This window comes from Procambarus clarkii, chromosome 29 (assembly GCF_040958095.1).
Source record: "Procambarus clarkii isolate CNS0578487 chromosome 29, FALCON_Pclarkii_2.0, whole genome shotgun sequence".
Classification (NCBI taxonomy): domain Eukaryota; kingdom Metazoa; phylum Arthropoda; class Malacostraca; order Decapoda; family Cambaridae; genus Procambarus; species Procambarus clarkii.
This window is the reverse complement of record NC_091178.1, coordinates 15,438,747-15,459,021: the sequence shown is the minus strand read 5'-3', so window position 1 is coordinate 15,459,021 and position 20,275 is coordinate 15,438,747. Positions and strand designations below refer to the sequence as shown.

At 46.1% G+C, this 20,275-nt stretch overlaps 1 protein-coding gene across 1 annotated transcript in view; it reads left to right on the top strand.

Moving 5' to 3' along the window:
- LOC123765089 (uncharacterized) overlaps positions 1-20,275 on the top strand; it is a 158,098-nt gene that overhangs the window by 3,653 nt on the left and 134,170 nt on the right. The window contains 2 exon segments of the mRNA XM_069333529.1: positions 6,502-7,053; positions 9,127-9,344. Coding sequence (XP_069189630.1) covers positions 6,813-7,053; positions 9,127-9,344 — 459 coding nt within the window. The 5' untranslated portion in view covers positions 6,502-6,812.

Sequence of the window (20,275 nt, the reverse complement as noted above, 5' to 3'; positions counted from 1 at the left end):
AAACTACTAGTGACACTGCAAAGCTTGGTGGGGCTAGACCCAAGTGTGTAGCTTCCAGCCTTTGACAGTCAGACACACACATATTATATTTTTGTAGATTTAGATTATTCTGTTTAGTCAGTGATTTAAGAGAGTTCTGCGTTCATTAGATCTCGGCAGTCAATTAACGATCAATTATAGAAAGTATGAAAAAAATTTGTATATTTTGCTTGTTGATGAAAAATTTTAGGATAACAATTCTGTAAGTGGGAGATTAATTTGTTGAACTAAGCTGACGAAATTATTCCCGTTATTAAAGTGAAGGGATGAAACCTCTCTCTCTCTCTCTCTCTCTCTCTCTCTCTCTCTCTCTCTCTCTCTCTCTCTCTCTCTCTCTCTCTCTCTCTCTCTCTCTCTCTCTCTCTTTTTGTCTCTCTGTCTCTCTGTCTCTCTCTCTGTCTCTCTCTCCCCCCTCTCTCTCTCTCTCTTTGTCTCTCTGTCTCTCTGTCTCTCTCTCTCTCTCTCTCTCTCTCTCTCTCTCTCTCTCTCTCTCTCTCTCTCTCTCTCTCTCTCTCTCTCTCTCTCTCTCTCTTCATGTTGTTTCATGGAAAACATGAACAAACTAGTTTTTCATGTTATTTTCTGCATGTGACCCTGACACGCTGTTCTCTAACTGATTCTGGCGACACCGACCACCCTATGTTCACCCCGTACCCAAGGACTAAAGACCATTCTATCTGTCAATATGGCTGAATTGCTATGCCCAAGCGCCTGGCCTCCAATTTTGAACAGAGACACAAACACACATTCTCTCGTATTGGTATATATATATATATATATATATATATATATATATATATATATATATATATATATATATATATATATATATATATATATATATATATATATATATATATATAAATTCGTGATTTACATCAATTAAATTTGTCCCAAAAAGTAATTAACAAAAAAAATATATATATATAAAGCTAAATAGACCTGCATGTATCGAGTACTCAGCAAATGTTGGATTTTGTTATTATTTGTTGACACTAATTAAATGGATTCACATATACATAAATGTCTGTACAGGCTGGTAATGGGGGGGGGGGAGGGGATGAGAGGGAGGCGTCAGGTGGGCGGTGGAGGCGGGAGCGGGGGAGTGAAGGGTGAGGGGGGGAGTGAGGGAGGAGTGAGGGGGGGATTGAGGGGGGATTGATACAGGATTGACAAAGCGCCTTCTCTTGACGTATCAAGAAACTATCAGAGTTAGAGACTATATGCCAACGTGCAATAGGAAAAGGGTGAGAAGGTGACGGAGCAAGCGTGAAAGGGGAATTAGATGGCCTACTGAGTGTAGATAATGATAATGAAGGAATGTGATAAAGATAATGTTTAATGAGAGATTGAGGAGAGACTGAGGAGGAAAAATATTAGTAACAGTATCTCCTACGATCTATACTGAGGTTGTCTGCTGCTTGAAACACTTGTCCCTGCTACCACTTCTGATCCTGTCTGAAGAGATGAGATCAGGACAGAACAGCAGAAGGTCATCTTGCGACAGGTCTACTTCGTCTCCCGTAAACCAACACAATATGTTAGTTATCCCCGTCTCGGGCCGTAATGTTTACATGCCTTTGTCCGCTGGACTCAATGAGAATATAAAAATACTAGGAAGGGTTACCCGGCGTTGCCCGGGTCTGTCTCTCTGTCTTACATCTATCTGTCAGTCCAATCACTTGGGCTGGAGGGTAGAGCGAAGGTCTCGCTTCAAGTAGGTCGGCGTTCAATCCCCGACCGTCTAACAAATGGTTGAGCACCATTCCTTCCGTCCGTCCCATCCCTAGTCCTTATCCTGGTTCCTTTCAAGTTCTATATAATAGTAATGGCTTGGCACTTTATCCTGATAGCCCCTTTCCCTTCCCATCTATCTATCCGTCTCTTCATCCACCTACTCATCTGTCTATCACTCTATCCACCTATCCATATATCTACCCATCTCTCAATTCATCCACCTATCTTTGATCCATTTCTGTCTATCCATCCACCTATATTTTATCCATCCACCTATTTTTTATCCATCCATCTATCTTTATCCATCCATCTATTTTTTATCCGTCCACCTACTCATCTTTCCATCCATATATCTATCCATCCATCAGTTCATCTATCCGACTATCTATCCACCTATCCATCAATCTTTCTATCAATCTTTCTATCTGTTTCTGTCTCTGCCTCAATCTGTCTTTATCTTTGTCTCTCTGTCCTACTCTCTCTCTCTCTCTCTCTCTCTCTCTCTTCTCTCTCTCTCTCTATCTATATCTATATCTCTATCTCTCTCTCTCTCTATCTCTCTATATATATATATATATATATATATATATATATATATATATATATATATATATACACAACTTTAGAACACTTTCCCACCAGGAGACTCGAACCCTAGCCAGCACAGAAGCCTTCCAGCAACTGGCATAACAGGTACGCCTTAACCCTCTCCACCACCCGCTCAGACCCTTAAAAGAGATGGTAATTTCGGAGTATTTAAATACACCAAAGATCACCACCTCCCAAGAGCACTAGAGCAAGTGAGGGGTCATTTAGACGTTAATTTCATCAAGTCCCTGTTAATATGGGAAGACACAGTGTCTATGCTTAAGGCACAACTACCTAACCCAACCTAACCTATAAAGATAGGTTAGGTTAGGTTAGGTAGGGTTGGTTAGGTTCGGTCATATATCTACGTTAATTTTAACTCCAATAAACAAAAAATTACCTCATACATAATGAAATGGGTAGCTTTATCATTTCATAAGAAAAAAAATAGAGAAAATATATTAATTCAGGAAAACTTCGCTTATTAGGCAAATCAGGCTTTGCATAGTAGGCCTAGAAGTGCGTTCTGGCTACTAGGTACGACATATATATATATATACAACGCGTTGCTGTGCCTCGCTGGAGTCCAGAGCACCTGGTCTTCTGGCTACGATAAAATACATAGACTTCTAATTTCCAAGCAGAAATAAGATGTCTTTGTAAAACCTCTCTCTCTCTCACAGTCCTTGAGCCGGTGTCCAATTAGCAAGCGAGTTCTCTTTGTTAATTAGAGGGTAACTAGGAGTTTTATCAAGAAAATGCCAGGTTTAGAAGCTGTGTGATGCCATTCGTCGTGTCTAAGGAAGGATGGTTGGGGGCGTTGTGGGCTATGGAGGGGACAGGGGGTCGATGGGATGGCTGTGGGAGTTGTGGTGGTTATGGTGGTGGTAGTTGTGGGGTAGTTATGGCGGTAGTTGTGGTAGCGATGGTGGGGGTTAGGTTAGTTGTGGTAATAGCTGTGGTGGTGCTGGTACTTGTGGTGGTAGTGGTGGTGGTGGTGTTGTTGGTGATAATAGTGGTGGCAGTTCTGGTGGTAGTGGTTGTTGTGGTCGTGGTGGTAGTGGTATTCACGATGGTGGTAGTACTGGCGGTGGTGGTAGGGATGGTCGAGGTAGTTGAAGTGACAGTAGTTGGTGGTGTGTTAGTTGGTGGGGTGGTAACTGGTAGTTTGTGGGGATAGCAGTTGGTGGTAGGATAGTTGGGGTGGTAGTTGGTGGGGGGTAGTAACTGGTAGTTTGTGGGGGTGATATATTGGTGGTACAGTAGTTGGTGGGATGGTAGTTGGTACTTACCTATCAATACTTATAGATTTCCTTCGTCCTGTGCCCTGTTTGTGCCATTTTCTGGTCACCTTGTATATCTCGTATGCTTTTCTTTGATTCATTTTGCTGCCTCCCTTTCCCCCTTAGAAATGTTTTGTCTAATAAACACTGCAGAGTACTTTTCCTCATTTCTTAAATATATCTTCTCTGCCAGGATATAATTAACTGGATTGCTCTTCATAAAAATAACTTTCACTGGTCGATTTCTTCCTCTCTGAAAGTTACTTAGCCTGCAGAAACGCTCCATTTTCCTTGTTGTTTCTCCGGCCTGAATTTTGTGTATAATATATTTTATTTTATTCCGTTCTGTCGCTTGCCTTATTTTCCATGTGTTCTCCTCAGTCTCCGGTGGGTAGGTTATTACTACTTATCTCTCCCTCTCTCTCCGACTCCTGCCTTGTACATTTCATGGTTTGGGTAGTTTTTACAGTCGCTAACACTGTTTACTTAATTATTTTCTTTCCCTCTGATCCTGAAGCAAAGGTTTTTTTCTGGTCTTACCCCCTAAATTTCGGATACATGATTTTTTCTAATTCTCTCCTCTGTTATCTTCCCTTCCTCTTCTGCCATATCTATTCTGTAATCTATTCACACTTGGCTCCCTTTTGCAGTTTATTTCCTTCAATTCTTCCACTTGGTTCAAGGTTGCAATGCAGAGTTCATCACTCCTGTCAAGTTTTACATTTAGGCCATTATTTACCTCATTATTTTTGTCTACCATCTCTTGTCATTCTTGAAGCTGCCTTCCTCGAGATGACACGTCTTCAGTCAGTACCTGTATTTTTCTCCCCTTGACCCTCTCTCCTTCACCTCTTCCTGCCCTTTTATTGCATTGTCTCTCACTAGATCATGCATACCTTCCCGAAGTTCTTCTATGCTAATGGCCTTCCCTTGCTCCTCATTCACTTGTTCCTCTAATACCACAAATCTCTTCCATATGGTTGGGTTGATGTCTTTGGACCGCTCCCATATCTTTCCCATCAGTCCCTGTGAAACTCTAACAACACAGCAGGTACACAAGCTGATATTGTTCTTCTAGATTTAGCTACTCAGAACGAAGTGTCCATGTAGCACGGGCTATGGCGAGCCCGTAAAACACAAGCTGAGTATGGCTTGCATTAAATTGCATAACGACTCGTACTATTCCACACGACACTGATATAGGCATTGTGGGGTAACTCCAGGACAGTGCTGCTGCTGTAGGGGGACAGGTGCTGGGTGCTATCTGGCTATGTGGTGGTCGTTGGTGGAGAAGATATCAGGTCAACCCACCCTCACCCCTCATCCCTCATCCCTCATCCCTCACCCCTATCCCACTAGCCACATCACAGTGCGTTACAACAACTATCCAAACACACTTTTTCTGTTGGGTTTCCTTAAATTTCTGTTTTTTTTGGGAGGAGTTTCAGTCAGTTTGACTGATACTCGTTCACTCGAATATCATTTTTTCACTTCGATATTGCCTTTTTGTCCGTCCCAGATTAATAGAAAAGACAGGAGCTCCCCAGTTCTCAAACTCCGTCACTGGTCAGGTGTTGTGATAGCTGGTGGATGTGGTAGTTTGTGGAGTGGTAGTTAGTGTGTGTGTGTGGTAGTGGCTAGGGTAGCAGTTTGTGGAGTGTTGTTAATGCATGTGGTAGTTGGTAGGGTGGTAGATTGTGGTGTGGTACTTGGTGGGGTGGTAGTTTGTGGTGTGGTAGCTGGTAGGGTTGAAGTTTGTGAGCTGGTAGTTTGAGAGGTGGTAGTTGCTCGTGTTGTAGTTGATAGAGGTGGTAGTTGGTGGTGTAGTAGTTGGTAGGGTGCTAGATTGTGTAGTGGTAGTTGGTAGGGGTAGTAGTTCATGGTGGGGGGGGTAGTTTGTAGTATGGTAGTTTGTGGGGTGATAGTTGGTAGAGTGATAGCTTGTGAGGTGGTAAATTGTGGTGTGGTAATTAGTGGTGTGGTAGTTTGTGCAGTGGTAGATTGTGGTGTGGAAGTTGGGGGGTGGTAGTTGTTAGAGGTATAGTTGATGAGGTAGTAGTTTGTAGTGGGATAGCTGGTAGTTTGGTAGCTTGTGTGGTGGTAGTTCATAGGGTGATAGTAGGGTGGTAGTTGTCTGTGTGGTAGTTGATAGGAAGGTAGGTTGTGGGATAGTAGTTAGTGTAGTAATTGGTCGGGTATTATTTGATTATGTGGTATTTGTCAGTAGTCGGTGGTTTTGGTAGTTGATTATGCGGTAGTTAGTCGAGTGGAGGTTAGAGGTTTGGTAGTTGGTGGGGGTAGTTGATGTTGTTGTTGATGGTGTGGTAGTTAGAGGAGGTGGTGGTAGTCAATGGTTGTGGTGGTGTAGCTGCATGAGGTAGAGTAGTTATTGGAGTAGTTGGTAGAGGTGTGCTGGTACAGTAGTTAGTAGTTTCAATAGAGAGAGGTAGATTTACCAACACGGTTACAGGGAAAACCTTCGTGGAAGGTTGAGATGAATTACCTGCTCACTTTTTAAGCTATACAGTTTAATTCCGAAAGCTTGTTTGAGACTGAGTTTCCAACTCCAGGAATAGCACCAATTGATCGCTAATTACCAGAAAACTCAGATTATGCACGTTCGAAGCTCTGGGTGAATTAGGCAAATTTCTGCACATGTGGAACAGGTTTTCCGGACGAGAGAGAGAGAGACCTGAAACCAAGTCCGGTTAAGGCTTTATAATTTCTCCTTGTACTACCTTTACTATCCTGGTCAAGAAGTCATCATGATCATCAGCTTAATCTTTGTTTTACTTAGCGTTTCTGTAAGTGTGGTGTACCTCCCCCATGTTTTTTAATACTATTTACGTTATAGGTGATCTCAGTAACAAAATTAACCCCAGCCGTCCCAAACGAGGTGGTGGAGGCATCAGACAAGCCCCGAGGCGCTGTCCCTCTCACACTCAAGGAGCTGACACTCTCACACTCAAGGAGCTGCCCCTCTCACACTCAAGGAGCTGCCCCTCTCACACTCAAGGAGCTGCCCCTCTCACACTCAAGGAGCTGCCCCTCTCACACTCAAGGAGCTGCCCCTCTCACACTCAAGGAGCTGCCCCTCTCACACTCAAGGAGCTGCCCCTCTCACACTCAAGGAGCTGACACTCGCGTAATGACGTAAGCCTCCAGATGCGGCTAATCTTACGCGCAGTCGAGGGGTCGTCGCGGCCGTCGTCGTCGGGTCATCGTCGCCAGAAGATGTTGGGGAGAGGCGGCCAGCCAGAGCAGCGGGGCGAGGCATGGCGGGACGCCGTCACGTCAGGGGACAGGAGAAGGGGGACGGCGAAGGTGGTGGTGGAGCAGGGGCGGCCGGCGGGGACGGTGGTGGTCACCCTCCTCCTCCTCTCTGTCACCGGATGTGTCCAGGGGCGTGAGTATTGCTACTGATAACACGCCATTTGTTCTCTGTCCCTCTCTCTCTCTCTCTTTGGCACTTTGTGTGTCTCTCTCTGCGTCTCTCTTTGACACTTCGTGTCTCTCTGCGTCTCTCTTTGACACTGGGTGTCTCTGCTTCACTCTTTGACACGTTGGGTGTCAATGGCCGTTGAGCCCATTATATATTGTAAATACTTATTGATAGATATGTTAAACCTTGTACTCCATTAATAATTTTACCTTACATAGCTAACTGAATTTTAAGGTTCTGTTCCTGAGCCTCTAATCTTTTCTACTACCAATCATAGGATGGGTATGGGGTGCCTACCAATCACAGGATGGGTATGGGGTGCGTAATAACTGAAGTAACTTGATGGCACTTGTATAAAAAAGAGCGCTCCCAGCCTCTCCACGTTCCATTCCAACCAAGTCCCATTGTGACCTTAACAAGTATTTTCAGTTTTGATCCATCATCCGTCCTCACTGTAGTACACTGCTCGGTAGGCTCTTTGGTCCGAGTGTGTGTGTTTACTAGTTGTGTTTTTACGGGGGTTGAGCTTTGCTCTTTCGGCCCGCCTCTCAACTGTCAATCAACTGTTTACTAAGTACTTTTTTTTTTTCCACACCACACACACACACACCCCAGGAATCAGCCCGTGACAGCTGACTAACTCCCAGGTACCTATTTACTGCTAGGTAACAAGGGCATTCAGGGTGAAAGAAACTTTGCCCATTTGTTTCTGCCTCGTGCGGGAATCGAACCCGCGCCACAGAATTACGAATCCTGCGCGCTATCCACCAGGCTACGAGGCCCCCTGTGTGTGTGTGGAACATTGTAAACCTGTCTCCCCTCATCTCTTTCTTCCCCCTCTTCCTCTCGTCCCCCTACTCTTGTCTCCCCCTCATCTCTACCTTTCCCCTCGTCTCTTCCCTCCCTTTCCCTCTTCAGCTGTACCAAAAATCTCTAGCAATAACTCATTCTCTGTTATAAATCTCCTTGACTGGGCTTCCAAAATGTCCTGTTTCTCACTGGACGTAACCATTTATCCCTAATGGAGAGGCGGGTCAAATGAGGAGTAGCTGATGCAGCTAGGGGCCCTCCACCTCACACTAACACACTCACTATTCACCCCTTCCCTTTCATCCCTTCCCTCTCACCCCTTCCCTCTCACCCCTAGCACTGTGATGGACGACCCGCCTCTCTCCCATTTCTGCGCCCGTAATAATAAGGACGCAAACTTTACCGCATGTCGTAAATATTGCCAAGTTGGTTCGATCTCTGGGATGTTAAAATTAACTTCGAATCCCCCCTCTCTTTCCCGCTTCGTGATTAGCTTTCGCGTGGGTGTACTCACCCAGTTGTGCTTGCGAGGTTTGAGCTTTGGTTCTTTGGTCCAGCCTCTTAACTGTTAATCCTCTGGTGTGCAGGTCCCTGGCGCTACTGGGCTCTACCATATTTACACTTGCAACTGTGTATGGAGTCAGGCTCCGTCACATCAATTTCTAGTGCATTTCATTTCTTAACTAATCTGACACTGAACAAATTATTTCTAATGTCTCTGTGGCACATATGTGTACTCAGTTTCCACCTGAGTCATCTTGTGCGAGTACCACCTGTCATAAATGGTATGTCTGTATCTACTCTATCTTTTCCCCTGAGAATTTTGTATGTGGTAATCAAGTCTCCCCCTAATTCTTTGGTATTTCAGAGACGTGAGGGTTCAGTTCATGTAGCTTTTCCTGGTACTCATACCACGTGGTTCTGGGACTAGTCTGATGACCTACTTTGACCCATCTCCAACTTTGTCTTGTGCTTGACAAGATATGCTCTCTACGCTGGAGCCGCATACTCTATGATTGTCGGGACATATTGCTACGTCTTCCTCTCTATCACCTTGTCTCTCTCGGTCTAGATGCCCTCCTCTGCGTCTAAATAACTTCCGACTACCTCTAGATAACTTAGATCGATTCCTAGATAACTTCGACCTACCTCTAGATAACTTACCTTCCCATAGACCTATTAATCGAACTCGTTTTCCCTTTGGATGATCCGGTCGCGTTCCCGCAGAGTGTGGAGACTCACCCAAGTACCTGACGGCGGCCAACAGCAGCGGCCACCTGGCTTTCCCCGAGGGCAACTGGGAGCCCCAAACCGGCACCTGGCAGCCCAGCCAGTTCTACCCGACGGCGGTCAAGTGTTCCTGGGTGCTGAAGGCGCCTCCGGCCCACGTCCTCACTGCAGTCTTCATCTACTTCGACACCGAGCAAGACTACGACTTTGTCTCTGTGAGTACGGTCATGTCTGTTACCTTACTGTGGGGATACTGCTGGGGCTGTTATTTTACTGTGGGGTACAGCTGGGGCTGTTACCTTACTGTTAGGTACTGTTGGGGCTGTTACCTTACTGTGGGGTACTGTTGGGGCTGTTACTATACTGTGGGGTACTGCTGGGGCTGTTATTTTACTGTGGGGTACTGCTGGGGCTGTTATTTTACTGTGGGGTACTGCTGGGGCTGTTATTTTACTGTGGGGTACTGCTGGGGCTGTTATTTTACTGTGGGGTACAGCTGGGGCTGTTATTTTACTGTGGGGTACAGCTGGGGCTGTTATTTTACTGTGGGGTACAGCTGGGGCTGTTATTTTACTGTGGGGTACAGCTGGGGCTGTTATTTTACTGTGGGGTACTGCTGGGGCTGTTATTTTACTGTGGGGTACTGCTGGGGCTGTTATTTTACTGTGGGGTACAGCTGGGGCTGTTATTTTACTGTGGGGTACAGCTGGGGCTGTTATTTTACTGTGGGGTACAGCTGGGGCTGTTATTTTACTGTGGGGTACAGCTGGGGCTGTTATTTTACTGTGGGGTACAGCTGGGGCTGTTATTTTACTGTGGGGTACTGCTGGGGCTGTTATTTTACTGTGGGGTACTGCTGGGGCTGTTATTTTACTGTGGGGTACTGCTGGGGCTGTTATTTTACTGTGGGGTACAGCTGGGGCTGTTATTTTACTGTGGGGTACTGCTGGGGCTGTTATTTTACTGTGGGGTACAGCTGGGGCTGTTATTTTACTGTGGGGTACTGCTGGGGCTGTTATTTTACTGTGGGGTACTGCTGGGGCTGTTATTTTACTGTGGGGTACTGCTGGGGCTGTTATTTTACTGTGGGGTACTGTTGGGGCTGTTATTTTACTGTGGGGTACTGCTGGGGCTGTTATTTTACTGTGGGGTACTGTTGGGGCTGTTATTTTACTGTGGGGTACTGCTGGGGCTGTTATTTTACTGTGGGGTACTGCTGGGGCTGTTATTTTACTGTGGGGTACTGCTGGGGCTGTTATTTTACTGTGGGGTACTGCTGGGGCTGTTATTTTACTGTGGGGTACAGCTGGGGCTGTTATTTTACTGTGGGGTACTGCTGGGGCTGTTATTTTACTGTGGGGTACAGCTGGGGCTGTTACTATACTGTGGGGTACTGCTGGGGCTGTTACTTTACTGTGGGGTACAGCTGGGGCTGTTACTATTACTGTGGGGTACATGCTGGGGCTGTTATTTTACTGTGGGGTACATGCTGGGGCTGTTACTATTACTGTGGGGTACAGCTGGGGCTGTTACTTATACTGTGGGGTACAGCTGGGGCTGTTAAAATACCTGCTGACGGTTATTTTACTGCAGGTAATGTTTTGTATATTTTTTTCTTCGAGGTAAGTGTAATAATCACCAATAAATTTTCCCACTCGCGTGTCTATTGATTTCATTGTATTTGCATAATCTGGAAGGTATTCATTGCCTGGTGTACAGGGGTTGGTCGCACCTGGTGCCCCCCCCCAACCCCCCCAGACACCTGTAGTCCCCCTTCCATGGGCACCTGTTGTACACCCCCCAGACACCTGTTGCTCATCCTCCCCTCCCCCCAAACACCTGTTTTCCCGTATCCTGCTTAAATGTAAATATTTAGAATTTGAATCCGTTGTTACGGGCTGTGTTTTGGTTTGATAGTATTGAATATCTTGTTTATATCCTTGATATGTCTCCCATTCGTTCCCATCCATGGGTAAGCCTCTTCTATTTTCTCTTGCGTGCCAGTCAGGATTATAGAATGATTATTCGTAAGAGGCTCTATAGTCTTTTATCACCAAGTCTTACCCATCGTCAAGCAGTACTCTTGACTTTCTCTCATTGAGAAAGCGACTCACGCAAACACTAGTAATTTTTGTTGCTTTTTATTAATATAAAGTAATACTCTTTACGAGGTTGAATTGATTTTGAGTTTGAGGCGTGATAACCTCTGGAGGGGCTTTAAGGCAGTGACACTAGTTTACCAATTAACTAGCAAGTGTACTTCTTACTAAGCGTAGTAATGTAATAAAGTAAATTCTGTCGATAAACCGAGAACAAGAATACACTTCCCGGAGTATATAATGTATTGACGCGTGGTAGGCGACTGATATCGTATTCCAGCTGCCAATAACAGCGTTCCTGGAGACCCGATTGATTGATGGATAAAGATTAAGTCACCCAAGAGGTGGCACGGGCATGAATAGCCCGTAAACGTCTGGAGATCCGTTGACCTGAGCGCCATAAGCTGTCCTCCGCCCCACAGGGACGGAGGACAGCTTGGAGGTAAGCCACAGACAGGGACACAGGCAAAGGCTACACACACTAAGACACACATTCAAGTCACACACTGGGACACACATTCACAGGGACACACAGCGAGACGCAAGGACGCGCAGGAACACATAGGGAGACACAGCGAGACACAGGGACACACAGGAAGACACATGGACACAAACAGGCCACACTCCCGCCAAGGGAATACTTGCGAGGTGGGAGAAAGGAGCGGGAGGATCAGGCGGGAAACAGCAGGCTTGACGTAGTGGCGAGAGTTGAGGCGTAAACCTGTCAGCTGCAGCTCAAGGAGGCGAGGAGAGGACAGCTGCAGGGGGGACTGGGGAGGAGTAGGGGGGCAAGGGGAAGCCTGGGGAGGAGGCGGAGGGCCAAGGGGGCAGGGGGAAGAGTCAGGAGTTGAAGCTGACGAACGACTAAAGTAGGAACATTATAATGAATCGTAAGACACTGACCTACACGACCAATAGCTGACAAAGAGTGAGGCTTCGGAAGCGACCGACTCCTGCAGTTCGACTCCCAGTTCGGCTCACAGCTCGACTCCCCGTTCGACTCCCTGTGCGACGAGAAACGCAGCTATCACGGCTGTTTATTGACTATATTATTAAGAGGGAGATTAAAGTTTTATAAGTGATGCGATAAGCTTTGGGACGAACACAGGGAGGTGAGATCAGGCTGCCTGGATGACCGTGTGATAATTGGATTGTGTTGTGTCGTCGCCGACGTGAGACTAGAGAGCCGGGGTGACAGGGACAGGGTGACAGGGTGACAGGGACACGGGACGGCTGTGGAGGTGGCTGCCTGGGACATTAGTCACGCTACGTTTTAATTGTTACGCAGCAATGTAGAGATGTCTTGTGAGTGATTAATCCCTTGTAGGCAGGGGTCCAAGCTCTGCGGTTCCCTCCTCTCAAAATACACACACACACACACACACACACACACACACACACACACACACACACACACACACACACACACACACACACACACATTGGAGTCATTGCTGTAAACAACCGATAGCTAGAAAGGCGGGATCCAAGAGTCAATGCTCGATCCTGCAAGCACATATATAGGTGAGTACACACACACACACACACACACACACACACACACACATTGCACACAAGTGTGTGTGTGTGTTTGCGATATATAGTTCGTCTTCTCGAGTTGCCACAACGTCACAAAAATGACGTATGTGCCAAATTGCCCGATATAAAACTACCCCTAACCTAACCGACGACCCACGCATAGAAAACGCGGTTGTTTCTCAACAGCTATGTTATATCACACCATATTTTGCCCGGTGTAGATTTTGACGTCAATTCGAGCAGACAGGTTGAACACGGTTTTCCTCACTCGCGGATAATATCCAGTAGAATACAATACACTGTTCTCAGTAAGCAACCCCTCCCTCCCCCTCCTCGTCGGAAACGTTTGGGCTTCACCTACTCTTAGAGGATTATATGTCCTGTTATTTACATACTCATAAATGACTCAATCGTGCGCTGCTCCTATTACAGCTGCCTTCTTTGCATGTCGTGTGTATATTTGGGTTAATTCGTTATTTACTTATGAGAATAATTATGGTGTGTGTGTGTGTGTGGGTTAGCTGGGAAGGTGGCGGCCATTGGCTGCTTTCCTCCAATGGGAACGAGTCTTCGTATTGACGTCATCGTTTTACTTCGCGTCACTCTGGAGGGCAAGGTTCAGCTGGCGTGTTTGGTGAGGATGGTTATGTGTCGCGTGTTTGGTGAGGAGGGCTATGTGTCGCGTGTTTGGTGAGGATGGTTATGTGTCGCGTGTTTGGTGAGGAGGGTTATGTGTCGCGTGTTTGGTGAGGAGGGTTATGTGTCGCATGTTTGGTGAAGAGGGTTATGTGTCGCGTGTTTGGTGAGGAGGGTTATGTGTCGCGTGTTTGGTGAGGGCGGTTATGTGTCGCGTGTTTGGTGAGGAGGGTTATGTGTCGCATGTTTGGTGAAGAGGGTTATGTGTCGCGTGTTTGGTGAGGAGGGTTATGTGTCTCGTGTTTGGTGAGGAGGGTTATGTGTCGCGTGTTTGGTGAGGAGGGCTATGTGTCGCGTGTTTGGTGAGGAGGGTTATGTGTCGCGTGTTTGGTGAGGGCGGTTATGTGTCGCGTGTTTGGTGAGGAGGGTTATGTGTCGCGTGTTTGGTGAGGAGGGTTATGTGTCGCGTGTTTGGTGAGGGCGGTTATGTGTCGCGTGTTTGGTGAGGAGGGTTATGTGTCGCGTGTTTGGTGAGGAGGGCTATGTGTCGCGTGTTTGGTGAGGAGGCTTATGTGTCGCGTGTTAGGTGAGGGTGGTAATGTGTCACTTGTTTGGAATGATATGTAGAGTGCTTATCTGTCAGTGTCTCTCGAAAATTGAGGTTCAACTCTTAATACCCCCGCTAACTGCTCTTGTTGTATCTATTGCTTCATAATTGAACTATTCTGATGTTCGAATTCTTTGTCGAATTTGGCCCTTAAAGTTGTGGATGGAGGTGGATGGCTTCCACAACCTGTTTCAGTACATTCCACTTGATGACCACCCGTGCAGGACACGAGTATTTCCTTGCATTCCATCGACTCATTTGCGTTGCTATCTTCCACTTTTTTTATATAGGCTATTCATGCCCGTGCCACCTCTTGGGTGGCTTAATCTTTATCAATCTATTAATCAGTCAACCTTCCACTTGTGTTCTCGTGTCCTACTTTCTCTCAATTTTGGAAGCCGAAAAATAATAATTTCATATTATTTTATGATAATGATATTTTATGAATTTAGTGCCTCCCTCTCTGTCCCCTTCTTTGAATATTGGGACGACGTTTGCCCTTTTCCAAACTTCTGGGAGATATCCTCTCGAGAGAGGAGGGAATTATCAGGAGAAAGCGCCAAGCCGTTACGACTGTATAGCACTTGGAAGGGGTCAGGATAAGGATATGGGATGGGACGGGGGGAAAGGAATGGTGCCCAACCACTTCGGGGATTGAACGCCGACCTGCATGAAGCGAGATCGTCGCTCTACAGTCCACCCCAAGTAGTTGGGATATCCTGTCTCGAGTGTTTATTATAAACGTTAGTGGGTAGGAAAGTTTCTCTGCCGCCTCCTTCAGTAGCCATGAGGATATTTTTTAAATCTAGTTCCTTCAGAGTTTTTTTCTAACCTGTATTCGGTGACTTCTATGTCATCCAGCGTTTCTTCTGGCCTTTCATCTCACAACCCTGGTCTCCACATTGGTTCCTTTGTAAAGACACCCTGAAATATTTTGTTGAATTCCTCATACACCTTGTCCTGTTCCGTGAGCATACACTCCTATCTCTACAGCCTGATCACATAGTCTCTTACTGTTGTTTTCTAACTTATATGGCTATACAGAACAGCTGTAACTGGTAGTTAACTATCACCACAATATCGTTTTCAATTTACCTCTCCGCTTCCCTCTTGGCTATATTGATGTCTGACTCCCTGTAGTGCATCTCTCTCTCTCTCTTTTGTCCTCTGTTCCTACCTCTCCGTACTTTTTTTCCAGTACGTTTTTTGATCCGCTTCTTTTTTGTTTTGGTTCTCTGCATCTGCCTATTGAACCTGGGGCTTGGCTTGATCTTCTCGACCACCTCCTCCTTGAGTGGGAGGCACAGCTCTCTGGCGTCTCTTGTTGCCTCCCCTTCCAGTTCGGGGAGAACTGGAAGGGGAGGTTTTCTCCCTTCTCTCTGTTGGACTTGTCTCAGTATGTGTTTCCTCGCCTTACTGTACTTTCCACGCCTGTTTGTTATATATTATATATATATATATATATATATATATATATATATATATATATATATATATATATATATATATAAATATATATATATATATATATATATATATATATATATATATATATATATATATATATATATATATATATATATATATATATATATATAATATGTGTGTATATCACGAAAATAAACACGTGATTAAAAATGTGACAGTGTCAGACCACGGAGGAAAATTGAAACAGGAATTTCCTTAAGTACTTTCGTATATTAATACATCTTCAGAAAGAGTGGTCGAGAAGGTTCGTATATTAATACTCCTTCTGAAGATGTATTTATATACGAAAGTACTTAAGGAAATTCCTGTTTAAATTTTCCTCCGTGTTCTGACACTGTCACATTTTTTAATCACGTGTTTATTTTCTTGATACACACACACACACACACACACACACACACACACACACACACACACACACACACACACACACACACACACACACACATATATATATATATATATATATATATATATATATATATATATATATATATATAATATAAACATATATGTAAATATAAGATATATCCACATATATCTTTCTTATGTCACTTTGATGACTTGGAAGACAGCGTTAGGTTGTGAGGCGGAGCGACACTTAGCGTAATGAGGGGAGCGCTGCTCCCTCCCTCCCCCCCCCCCCCACCAGTGAGTGAGACTTGTGGTGAGTCCCTCTCATCGTTCTCTCACTCCTCACTCACACAGTACCCACTCTCCCTGAAGGGGCAGACCCTCACTACATGAGTCTAATAACGAAACCAATAACAATTTGAATAGCATTAACAAATAAGGGGAATATGAGATATTGTTGGGTATATTTTTATTATTATTTTGGGGTTGGAGATGCTTGTGGAGGAGAAATGAGTGCACTCGCTGGTGTAGAGTGCGTGCGCTGCAGGAGGTCATGTTGAGTGTGATCTTCAGTAAGGAGTGTTATGGTTCCCTCGGGTGAACTACGCCACCTCCCGCCCTCTAACACCGGTGCTGTAACTCCTCCGTAAATCCCCAGCTGTATCGTCTCGATAATCCGGTGCTCCGTCTGTGGTAATTCACTGCTGGATTTTCTATATAATCCTTCCCAGTATGTTGTGGCCCATTGCCCTCTTCCTCACCCTCATTCTCGTCTTCTTGCGTTTATATATATATATATATATATATATATATATATATATATATATATATATATATATATATATATATATATATATATATATATATACATATATATAACTATTTAACTAGCGTGATGAGTCTTGCAAGTGAGGGGGGGGAGGAGGCTATGATGAGACACATCATGGAGTTATATGATATAGTAGTTATATGGGATGGTAGAGTTATATGTTATAGTAGTTATAAAGAACGGTAGTTTTATGGGTAATCTCAACTCCGTGTCTTTATAACACTAAGGAAAGTTTCAACATATCAATATATAAATATTTGAATACTCATCCACCTTGGTTAAGTTGTGGTGAATGGCTCCACTGACTTTCGTGGTTGGCGTCTGGTTGGGGTCTGGTTGGCGTCAGCTGAGCGTCTGGTTGGCGTCAGCTGGGCGTCTGGTTGGCGTCAGCTGGGCGTCTGGTTGGCGTCAGCTGGGCGTCTGGTTGGCGTCAGCTGGGCGTCTGGTTGGCGTCAGCTGGGCGTCTGGTTGGCGTCAGCTGAGCGCCTGGTTGGCGTCAGCTGGGCGTCTGGGTGGCGTCAGCTGGGCGTTTGGTTGGCGTCAGCTGGGCGTCTGGTTGGCGTCAGCTGGGCGTCTGGTTGGCGTCAGCTGGGCGTTTGGTTGGCGTCAGCTGGGCGTCTGGTTGGCGTCAGCTGAGCGCCTGGTTGGCGTCAGCTGGACGTCTGATTGGCGTCAGCTGGGCGTCTGGTTGGCGTCAGCTAGGCGTCTGGTTGGCGTCAGCTGAGCGCCTGGTTGGCGTCAGCTGGGCGTCTGGGTGGCGTCAGCTGGGCGTTTGGTTGGCGTCAGCTGGGCGTCTGGTTGGCGTCAGCTGGGCGTCTGGTTGGCGTCAGCTGGACGTCTGATTGGCGTCAGCTGGACGTCTGATTGGCGTCAGCTGGACGTCTGATTGGCGTCAGCTGGGCGCGTCTGAGTACAACAAGCGGCCTCAAGGGACTGTTGCAGGCGTGTTTACGATGGGAAGGAAGCGTCAGCCTTCTATGGACATTTTCTGTTCGACGGCTTGGTAGGGAAATATTATTTTTATTCTGGAAAATTGAAATGCTGGAGAGTGGCAAGGGTGAGTGTGGGCTCTCGAGAGTCAGGTCAGGACCTCACGCACATTCCTGCTGCATCATTCATAATGACACCGTCACTTCTGAGCTGTCGCAAAGCTCCCTGAGGCTATCTTGGCCTGATATCGTACGCTGGCCATCGTACATGTCTTGCCTCTAGGTAATGGCAGCTATTTAGGGAGATCTAACCTGCCTCAGGTACAACCTGAACTGACAGTCTTCCCCTGCTTCCGTGCACTTGCGTTGCAACTTGTGCACACTGATCACCATCATCCAGGGTGTGTTAGACAGCTGAGGAAGTTCCCCCCCACATCTCTGCAGAGGACCCTAAAACAGAAAACGGAATAGAACGTCACTTCCACAAGATTTTTGTACTCGCGATTTTTTGTTTTTGTATCATTCCACGACAAGATTGTGTACTCGGACCTGTCCTGTTTCTGATATACGTGAGTGATCTTCCAGGAGATATACGCTCATTCTTCTCAATGTTTGCTGATGATACCAATATTATGAGAAAGATTAAGACAGAGAACAACATGGGGCTTCAAGACCTAGCCAAACCGAAAGAATGGTCCAGCAAATGGTTGTTAGAGTTTAAGCCGATTATTAGAGGTTAGTGGGCAGCGCTCTGGGGGCGTAGTCCTAAGGGCCCGGGTTCGGTCCCCAGCAGAGGCAGAAAGAAATAGGCAGAGTTTCTTTCACCCTGGTGCACCTGTTCACCTAGCAGTAAATAGGTACCTGGAAGTTGGACCGCTGTTACGGGCTGCTTCCTGGGTGTGTGTGTGTGTTTGTGTGTTATATAGAAATATATATAGTACATATAATAGAGGAAAATAAATTGGGTAGAATAAAAAAAGCAGTCCCCGTGGCGTAGTGATAGAGCACTCGCCGGGCGCTTCGCGAGCTCTTTGGCTTGGGTTCGTATCCTTGCCGGGGAGGATTGACCGGGTGCCAATCCTTAACTGTAGCCTATGTTCACCCAGCAGTGAATGGGTACCTAGTTGTTAAACGATTTGGCGGGTAATATTCCAGGGAAACAAAATTAGGATTAAGGACCTGCCCGAAACGCTACGCGTGCTAGTGGCTGTACAAGAATATAAGAACTCTTGTATATATAAATAAATACAAAAATAAAAAGCAAGGCGGGATCCAAGAGCTAATAGCTCGTTTCTGCGAGCACAAATAGTAAAATACAGGGTGACGCAGGATTAGCGAGTGAGGGAGAGGAAGGGCTAGAGCGAAGGGGAGATATAGGCAGAGCCAGAGAGGGACAAAGCAAATTGTCTGTAGAAAATAGTGAGATTAGATTAAGGAAAACTGGAGGCGCACATTTAGAAAATGGCTCTAGTATGTGAGAATGCGCATGACAATATGAGCAATGACAAGGAGGGAATAGAGACAAGGTAAGAGTGACACAGTGTGGTATGAGCCAGGATGACAGAAGAAGAGGACAAGTGTAATCCAGGGATTACTTGAGGCAGAGGCATCATCAAAGCATGATAGGTAACAAATTGAAAGATTACACCTTGGAGAGATATTGAAAATCCTGGATGCTGCGTTAGCAGTAAATGAAATAGAAGTATTTCACCGAATTGGATCTTACAATAATGCCAGAAGCAGTTCAGGTTCAGTTTTCCGACGAAGAGCTAGAGTAGAATGCATATCGAAGCATGAACATTTACTAACAGCTTGGGGGATATTCGTCATAGAACAGGACGAAACTTGGAACAACAAGAATCTAAGATGAAACGAATAGTTAATAGAGTTACGGGCGGTACACCGCTACCCCACACTGTGACAAGGATTAGGGAACATGGAGAGATCACCACCTCACCATGCACCACCCATTCCTACCCCTTGCACCTCTCTTCAGCTTCTACTCATCCCATCCCAGCCTTTCCATTCCCCCTTCCCCCCCCCCCCACTCTAATTGTTCTCCTGCCCATTATTTCTCCTCTGCACACTATCCCATCTGCTCTACTTCACCTCTTCATCCTCCCATTGCTCCATAACCCCCCCCCCCCTGTATCCCACCTCACCTTTGTTTCTCCCTCTCACAGCCCCTTACCACTCCTCTGTCCCTCACCCACCTGAGCCCCTCACCCCCATTGCCCCTCACCTACTCTGTCTCTCACCCCTCACTGCCTCTCACCCCCTCTCGTCCTCAACCCTACTGTGCCCCTCAACCTCCATGGCTCGTCCCACTCTCCTGTCCTCATCTGTCCCTCACCCACCTGAGCCCCTCACCCCCATTGCCCCTCACCTACTCTGTCTCTCACCCCTCACTTCCTCTCACCCCTCACTGCCTCTAACCCCCTCTCGTCCTCAACCCTACTGTGCCCCTCAACCTCCATGGCTCGTCCCACTCTCCTTCTGTCCTCATCTGTAACTATCCCCCTACTGCTCATACACCACCTTTATTCCTACTCATCCACCATTTGCCCCTTAATGCTCGTTTGTCTCTCAGCTCCTCCTTGCTCCACACTCCATCTCTGCCCCTTGTACCCCCCTGAATCTCACAACCTCTCACTGCATCACATCC